Genomic DNA, 9296 nt, shown 5'->3' with positions numbered 1-9296 from the left:
TCATCTTGTAATCCCTAAAGCACAATTTTTTCCTTTCAGCTCTAGAAAATTTTTTTTTTTTCTTCCAGTTTGGCAGCAAATGATCAAATTTATTTTGTGAAGAGTCACAAAAACCCACAGCCCTGAAAATATGAGGGAAAAAAAAAAGAAAAATACTCATTTTTCTGTAGTGCTGTGGCTCTGCCTGCAGGGTTAGCAAACAGTGGATTGCAATTATAGTTTGAGCATCTACTCATTTTATTGCAGGAAAAACATCAACATGTGTGCTGTATTTTTTGGCTTCTCAACAGAAGAGTAAATGCATATCAAATTGAGATATGATGTATAGTATATGAAGACATTTTGATCCATGCAGCAAAGTGAAATGTATGCAAATTGTTAGCAGTTTATACGGAATAAAGTTTTACTATACATGATTTTATGTGCTTGTACAGAGAATCTGTAATCCTGCTAAGGAATGTTAAGTCTACCTATAATAAATGGGGGGGGTTGGGTTTAGAATAAGACACCTTTTTAGATTTGAACCAATGAATACCTAAAATATGGAGATTAAAAGTAGCATTGAAATACTCCAAGTAGCCAGAAAAAATCAACACATTTGTTCTTAATGACTGCATTATTCAGCGCTCTTCATTTTCCCTAGAAATACTTTGCTTTAAATTCTGTATTTTCTTTTGCCATGTTTCTCACTTACAAGTCTGCATGAGCTTTTGTACTGTTGCCAGGCTTATTTTTTGTTTATATACAGGTTCTTACCATGGAGATATGTCCCTGACATGAAGGCATCCAGTATAGGAAATGACATGCAATGCCTTATTCTTCTAGTTTAATTAATGTTCTGACAACCTGGCAATAAGGCTACAGTGAAGAAAAGGTCTCTGCAGGGAACCGCAAGTTTTGAGCAATAAGAAAGCTGTCAAAATTTTACTATATATCTATAGTAACATATCGAACATCCAAAGATTTCTGGAAGGCATCTGTAGAAAAGAATTCAAAAGAAAAAAAGGTTAGCATAAAAATGATGTTCCTTAACCTGCTAAAAATAAAAGAATTACTTTCTCAGCAGCCGGAGTTGGAACTGGGTAAGCAGCCTACACTGACTTACTCATTTCATGCAGAAAGAAATTCCAGTTTTTAATGAGTGAGGACTGTTTGACACAAACAATAAAAATGATTATCTCAATCCCTGTTGAGAGTGGTTCTCTTCTGTGATTTAAACAAGCTGAATGAGGAGTAGGTCTGTTCCACACAGTGATCCATGTAACCTTTCTAGATCTCTGTACCCAAACATGTGCACCCAGGTCTTCTGCTCCAAACTTCTTGTCCTTCTCAGCTGAAAAGTACAACAGCAGCATCTTGGCACAAAGGCAGGAAAAGATGTCCTCTCCTCTGACTGGTTTGGTATTTTGAGGAGCATCAAAGATGACATCCCCAAAGAGAATCCAACAGCTCTAAAGGCAGCCTGTAGTCACAGACCTTAGATCATCAGAAATATGTGGTGATCCATGTCTTATTGAGAGTACCATTCGATATTCATGATCTTACTGTGCTCTTTCACCATCCTCTCTTTCCCAGGAAGGGAAATTGAGAAGGAAACAGCAGCATCACCTGACTTCCTCCACTATCTCCACATCTCTTTGGCTGTGAACATGCAAAGACAGTGCTGTCTTTTCTGATGGATGAGCTATTCTTTAGCTACTGATGGAAAACAGCTGCCCACGATCACACATTTAATTGCCTTCCACACCAAAAATTCATGAAGTTGTACCATCTGAGGAAAATATAAACCAGCCACATATTTATGTAGCATTCTGAAATCAGGATTTCTGACTCCCACAGTGTGAAGGCTACCCAATACAGAGCAGTTTGAATTTTCAGTCTAATCCCCTGTTTCCCCACTTTTTATTTTAGGAATGAGATTACTTATTTCTGCAAATAGATCCCAAATGAATCAGAGGGATCAGCTTCAGTCTCTTCAGCAGTCTGACTTAAAAGAAGAAACTGTGGATGGTGAATAACAGAGGTATTGCTGAAGACAAATTACTTTGAAGAAAGTAACTGTGACTATTTGCCCAACTATCAGATTTGCTTTTCCTATAATCAACCAAAAAAACCCCCTCCTGCACTCTTGACATTAGGTAAGATTTTTGTAAAGGATTCCAAGCCATTAAAAGGCAACACACTCAGGATACATAAACACATCTCTTTACTGATAGCTCCAGATATGTTTTATCTTTGCTTGAAGAGCAGCACTGAAGAAGCTATTTAAGGTTCTTGCACATACCCCAGCCCCAGGCTCAGTCAAGGGAAAGAGCCCATGCTGACAGAGAGGAAGCTCCCATCCCCAGGAGGCAGGAGCTACAGGTTTGTTTACATCACTGGAGAAATCGTGTACTTGTCTTTGGTTGTTCTTCTTATTTTCTCTGAAATTCCCAAATCTCAGCATGACACTGTTCCCAGAAGTTTGAGCAGGACTCCCAGCTATTTGTTTTTTCTAATGATTTGCATCCTTAAGAAATAATCAAAAACAGCATAGAAAATGTAAATGTAAGGAAATGGGATGGGTATTCATTCAGCCATGCAGCTGGAATCCAGGAACTGCTGTAATTGCACACAAATAACATAATTTGCCTCCCTCGTAGATGTTTTTGCTTATTCACATCATGTCTTTCTTTTTCAGGGCTGTTGCTGAAGTTCCTATACCCTGCAAGATGAAACAACCACTTTCTGCTGTTGCCATCCCAAGCCTGAGATGTTGAGTTGCCCTAGGATAGCAACACCAGGGCTGGCATCCAGGGCATCACAGAGCAGGGCACTTGCTTCCCCACACAAACTGCTGGCACAGGTGGGAACTCTCAGCGCACTGGGTGCAATGGCAGAGGAAGAAAAAACAGCAGCTGGGACTGTACTGATAGAAATGGGGTAGAGGGAGAAACAGCATCACCATAAATACTGTAAAAACTCTTTAACTAAAGAGAATCAATGCAAACAGCACGAATATAACCAAGGCTTTTGCCGTGAGAGCGGTAAACAACTTTGCTCTCCACCACCATCTCTCAGGTATGTTCTTCCTTTGCTGGATTTTGTAGAAACATGCTCCCTCATCTCGCAAGGCTGTCTTAATGAGAGGTTATTTATGTTACACTTGGCTATTCTCTCTTCAGAACTATTCTGATTCGGTATTTAGGAGGTGCCTATGTGAGAACTCTCATTACCTACGTGAAGACACAGGAAGTGCTCAGCTGCTAAACTACCAAGGCATAAGCTCCAGGAAAGCCTGCTAGCACAGCTCTATTTCCCAGCCCTCCCAGCCCTGTTTTATTCCTCTGCTCAACTATCTGAACAAAGTACATGAAATAATGTGCAGCACATATTTTCCTGAACAAGAATCACATGCAGAAAAGAAACTATTTGCATATGAGAAATGCTGTTCTGTAGAAAACCTGTATGTGCCAGGAAAATGGAACATATGTGCTGAAGGAATGTAGGCAAAGCTGCACCTCTGCTGTGCTGCTTAAGAAAAATCACATTTACTACATCAGTCCAACACTGACATGGGCTTTTCATCAGCATTTAATCAAAACTGAACAAATATGAAATATGAACACTGAGTACAAGATGACAATACAGCATTCATGGTTCAACACACTGCACCAGGTTTTGGAAAAGGACCGCGCTGAAGCCGAACACCTGCCCTCAAGTACACAACAGATCCCTCTCCAAATATTCAAACAAGTCTTGGCAGGACAGAAGGCAGTATGTGGCAACAGGTTAGTTGAAAAAAGCACAGCTGCAACATGGGGGGACAGACAGCCCACAGCAGCCTTCCTGCTCTGCTCACTTGTGGGGGATCCCCAGGGAGATGTCAAGCCCAGGAGCTGGCTGTGCTTCTGGTGCGGATCTCTGCAAGAACCATTTCAAAAAATAACATGGAATTGTAGTGGGAGGGTAGAGGAAGAACAGAGAGGAATACAGAAGTCTGGTAGAGTTCTGGATATTTCAAAACATCAAATGTGTCAAAAGGGCAAGTTTATCCACAACTTCATCTCAGAGGAAAGCCCAGCCTGTTTCCCTACTGGAGTTGCCCAGATGCCTACCCAAACGGTAGGCAGTGAACATGTATTTTCTTTCAGTACTTTGCTCCCTGGTGGTGCTAACTCCCTTGGAAGAGCTGTAGAGCAAAGCCTTTTTGGCAACTGCAACACACCAATGGAAATGATTTATTACCAAATGGAGTTTGAACCAAATGAAAGAAATAGTTAGGGATACTTCTGCTGCTTTAGAAAAATGGAGTGGTCACCGGCAGAGGAGGAGTACAACACACTAGAACACTTCAAACATTAAGTCTGCCTGTGGTACTTTGGACATCATGTTCTCACTCTAAGACTCCCTGCTTACAGTCAGACATTCACTTGCTCAGCAGCATGAAAACACCTCCATCCATGGGCTGCTTGACAGTGTTGGTCTTACTTTAACACCATACTTCTGAGCTTCAGACACCTGCGTGGAGACTGGGCTATCCAAATACATGACTGATATATTGCTAATGTCCAGTAACAAGCAGTATGATGATATTTTTCAATTTTTTGTTTTGCACAGACACTGCCATTGTGCTGTGGCTTTTTAAAGACAAGTTTTCAGGAAAACATGAATACAGTCATAATAAGGATTGTACTCCTGCAGTTTCAACTCTGCTGGCATACACAAAATTTCTGTGTTGTTTTCAGATTTATCCTTCAAATGGTTTAAATAAACATGCACAAAAATAAAGAATCAAGAAGTTACCCTCCTCTGAGTATTGTACAGTTTATTCAAATCAGGCTGTTCATAGAAAAAGATGTCATAGAGAAGCTGAGATAAAAAACACAGTTTTTGCTATTAATCTCCCATTCAATTTTCTAGTGGAGCCATTCCAGTATCTACAAACACATAAAAATTTTGTATTGTCTATGATTAGACTTGCTAATCAAGCTGTATCTTTATCCCAATACATATTTACCAGCAATGATAAGGCTCTTTTGTAAGTTATGCCATCCTGTCATTGAGAAAACTGGAGAAGTTACTTCACCTCCAGCAGGATTCACTTCTGGATGCAGTAAATCTTCTGTTCCTCAACTGTCTGGGCTGACCAGAACACACAGTATGCCAGCCTCCAGGCAGCCCTCAAGAACGTGCCATTTCTCACTCTTCGCTGCCATCTCTGCCAGTACAGGCGCAGAGGGAATATCTACTCCTGAGATACTTAACTGGGTACATTTTGCTCAGAGGCCACAGACATGTAGTATCTTCTATATTCTTGCTGGAAATCCAGTCTTCCACACTATTCTCCTGGCATGGCTGGCAGTTCCAGTTATGAGAGGAAAACAGTACCTGAATGATCTTGTCAAAATGGTACTTGGTGGATATTGGAACAATTTCACCAATGGCAAGAATGAATGTATTTTTACATAGTGTATAGAAGCATCAGAACTCAAAAGGTACTGAAATAAAAAACGTATTTCTTTAATTCACCCCAAATGAGAGCCAACAGCTACAGGAATTGTTACAGTAGAAGCAGCAGGTTCTGTGAGAACCAGAGTAAGACAAATCACTGTCCAAGAAGAGTGAATCGACTACTGTATTACATCTGGATGCAGCCTTGCAAGCCTTTTTAGAAAATAAAATCTCCATGTTATGTGCATGAAAATGCAGCTGTTGATGAAGTCAGAGCTGTTCAAGGGCACTAATCTCTTCACAACTGATGATAGCTTCATTTCTTTTTCCATTACTTTCTCCTTGTAAGAACAAGCCCCAGCTCCTGGTAATGTCTAGATCAGCCACTGGAGACAAGCACTGTAAGTCTGTAATGTTTACAATACTATAATGCTTTGTGATTTGGGAATTATGAAAAAAATTGGGTATTTTTAAAAATATATACTGCAGCACTAAGGTACTGAAGGATTTCTGATTAAACTGTCTTGCTCTACCTTGTTTGCACAGTTCTTAAAACCACCTGTAGAAGAGGTGAAATCCTGGCCTGGGGAGGCTGAAGGAGGCCACACCTCATCCATGAAAATGGGGTCTCAGAACAGAATATTGCTAAGGCATCTAGTAAGAAACTCAGCAGTAATTTATAAACTCATTGACATGGCTATATAGAAATATTTCTAGTTTGTCAGAATAAATCCTACTATTCATCATCAGCGTAGTTATAGCCTACATCAATCATCTGCACTTCAGTCACCTTGTTCATTCTCATACTCTGCTGATTCAGCTTTAAATTTTATTTCACTGATAAGAGTCTTTCAGAAAGGTCAAAAAAAGTGTCTTCAAAGTAAGGAGAGTGGTTCTGTCAAACGGATCCTCAGTTACTGCTCCTTCTCTAGTTAACCTCATTTCAGCCAAATTAACCACATTCCACAAACTTAGTATCCTTATTCTTTGGATTTACACTGGAAATAATCACCAATACTCATAAGGCTAGTATAGAAGAAATTAGATTAAAAAAGTATCAGCAGCACCAAGTTTTCTCACTGCTTAATTTCTAGGACCCTTATTTTATGTCTAATTTGTGCTCCAAATTTGGAGCTGAAGGGTTTTGAGGGTCTGGTCTATTTGGTGGGAATGATTTGGGTTGTTGAAAACGAAGTTTTGTGACTCAAGTATTGTAGTACTTAACAAATCATTATCAGTCCCATCACATTTCATGTATCAAATTCTTATCCAGATCAAAAATTACAAAACCCTACGATCTACTGCTACTGTTTCACATGGACTAGTTCACATATGAATACCTCAAAACTTATTTCCACTACAGACTGCAGCCCCAGGCAGTCATACAGGAGATCCATGAGAGCTGAGCTCAGCCCAGCACTAGCTCCAGGATAGAAGGGCACTGTAAAGTTTAGCCCAAAGTTCACATTATGGGCATTTTTATAAGTAAAAACAAAAGCAGGTAGTAAACATTTTTGAAACAGGCTATGTGTTTACATCCAAGCACTTCAGTAAGTGTGACAAATGTTGCCACCTCATGGACAGGTGCAGGGTTTGATCCAGCTCAGCGGTAGGAAGGAAAACAGATCACGGAGATGACTCATCGCTGCCCTTTCACACTCCCCTGAGGAAGGAAGCCAGAGCTTGGCCAGAAGGATACTTTTGTCACTTGGGTCTGAATCCAGAAGTATGGCTACGTATCCACAATTGGGGGGGGAAAAAAAGAAAACAACAAAAAAAGAAAACATAAAAACAAATAAAGAAAAAAAAAAGAGAAACAAAAAAGAGTAAAGACTACACATGCTCACGGTATTTGACCATTTCTAATATAAGAGCAAGGGGGAAAGACTAATGATTTTTCCTTGAAAAAAACATAATGTTCAACTTAGGACCTGGCATCATCTTTTACTGTCAAACAGTCAAAGGGGAGCACTCAAGAGTAAAACATCTGAGTAACAGGCTGTGGGACCTGGAGTTTTCATGAGGGTTACAGAAATCTTCAGATTCATGAAGATAATAACCTTCAACTGGATTAGGGGATTTTAAAGCTCCGAAAGTTGAGAATCTTCTACTGGTAAGCTGCAACTGTAGTGTATTCTATCAGGTATTTCCAAGGATAAAGTTTTATGTTACAATATCACATTGGTTATTCACTATTCCACCTCTTTTGGGGAACTGCTGCAGAAAAACCCTGTCACCTGTTGAATTTCTCCCTTTCTGATGAAAAGGCAGCTGTGCCATCCTCCTCTTCAGGACAGAGGCTGTTACAAAAGCCATTACATGGTGTGTATCTTAAAAGTACATTAATTCCACACAGCACTATAATTAGCACTTCATGTAACTGGATGAGCATAAAAGGACCATAAAATGTTAAAGCAAAAATAAAACATTTCAAGTTTGAGAAAGGGGTAAAACTTTAAGAATTTTTTTTTTTTTTTAAATAGAGCTTTGTAAAAATAGATTCATAGTCAACATTTATGAATGGTCTGAAAAAGACAGTATGGTGACTAATTGGGAGTTTCCTATCATCGTGATCTCCATATAACAGGGTAACACTGCCTACATACTACTGAGGAGAAAGAAGAATTTGTACCAGCTTGATTTTTAAATATGTTCTTATGTTTATTATACTTTGCTACTCCACTGTCTTAAAATGGTGGCCTCAGGAAAAGCTGCTTTGGCAGGCAATTGCAAAGATTCCTGTGGAGAGGAAGTGAAAAGACTGGGCATACAAACAACGGCTGCTGCCATGTTCAAAGCACTGGGGAGAGTTCATAGAGCAAAATGCAGTCCTAAGTAAATGGGTTTCAGGCAATTTCAGTGTTAAGATAACATCATTAAGAGTAGAACAGATTGTGCTCAAACCCTGCTGTTTATAATTAACACATTGCTTCCAAATACTCCAGGGTCCCTGGTAAATAGTCCTCTGCTCAGATCCACCCAGACCAATCAGAGTATTTTCATCGGGTTCCATGCTGGGCCAGCACCTGTTTGGACAAATCCAAAAGAGCCAAAATACTCTTCTTTCTGGCTAGCTAAGTAGAGAGATGAACACAGCTTGCCTTAGTCATTGTCACAGTGTCCATATGGCTGTGAAGCTTGTTTTCACAAGAAATCGTACAAGTACTTTATTATGTCGAAGTTCACGGTCCTATAAACAAAAACACAGTATATTAGAGCAATCTTCTTAACAGTGCTAAGACTTTAACCTGTTTGGAGACAGCACATGCGGGACATTCTGTACAATCAAAATCAAGCGATTCCCCAAAAGAAATGCAAGCAAGGATTAATGAATTTTTAATTTCTCTCATTATTTACAGTACCTCTCTTCTGATTATTTAAACTTCGTAAAATTCTAGAAAAGAAATGTAGCAACTTCCTAGTAAAGAAAGGAAGACTCTTATTCCGTAATTAAACAGTAAAAATATATCAATATTAATAATATTTTCATATGGCAAACTTGATGTTCTACTTGGTGATGCAAAGCAACAACCTTTTATGCTATTAGTGGTTTTGTTCATCTCCAAACCACCTGTTTTAGCATGTACTATGAAACTCCTTCATCTGTACTCATTTGCAGTCCACATTCTTTCAGTCTTGACCGTAGTTGACCTATGTTCACAGCTAAATTTGAAAAATCCAAGAATGCCACTCAATGGGATAGAAGATTTTAAATGTACACTTTTGTACTTTAATGGCATGCAAAATGAAATAGCAGTAGAATAAAACATATAATTATTTTTTTGTCTCTAAACTCATTCTTCTATACAATCTAACACTCAGACTTTAGGGTTTACTATTTGAATAAATAATGCAAATTACTG

The 9296-nt window shown here is 39.1% G+C and overlaps 1 protein-coding gene across 4 annotated transcripts in view; it reads right to left on the bottom strand.

Annotated features, from left to right (window-relative positions):
• Positions 1 to 3555: 3555 nt before the first annotated feature.
• ORC5 (origin recognition complex subunit 5) overlaps positions 3556 to 9296 on the bottom strand; it is a 68781-nt gene continuing 63040 nt past the window's right edge. For 2 of the 4 annotated variants that reach the window (XM_048301644.1, XM_048301647.1), the window contains one exon: positions 4793 to 8623. In XM_048301644.1, the coding sequence (XP_048157601.1) occupies positions 8578 to 8623 (46 nt within the window). In that variant the 3' untranslated portion in view covers positions 4793 to 8577. Of the gene's footprint in view, positions 8624 to 9296 lie in introns of all 4 variants that reach the window. The other 2 variants (XM_048301645.1, XR_007203168.1) reach the window with 2 other exon arrangements.

Source organism: Corvus hawaiiensis, chromosome 4 (assembly GCF_020740725.1).
Source record: "Corvus hawaiiensis isolate bCorHaw1 chromosome 4, bCorHaw1.pri.cur, whole genome shotgun sequence".
Classification (NCBI taxonomy): domain Eukaryota; kingdom Metazoa; phylum Chordata; class Aves; order Passeriformes; family Corvidae; genus Corvus; species Corvus hawaiiensis.
Note: the sequence above shows the minus strand (reverse complement) of the source record. Positions and strands in the feature narration are given on the sequence as shown.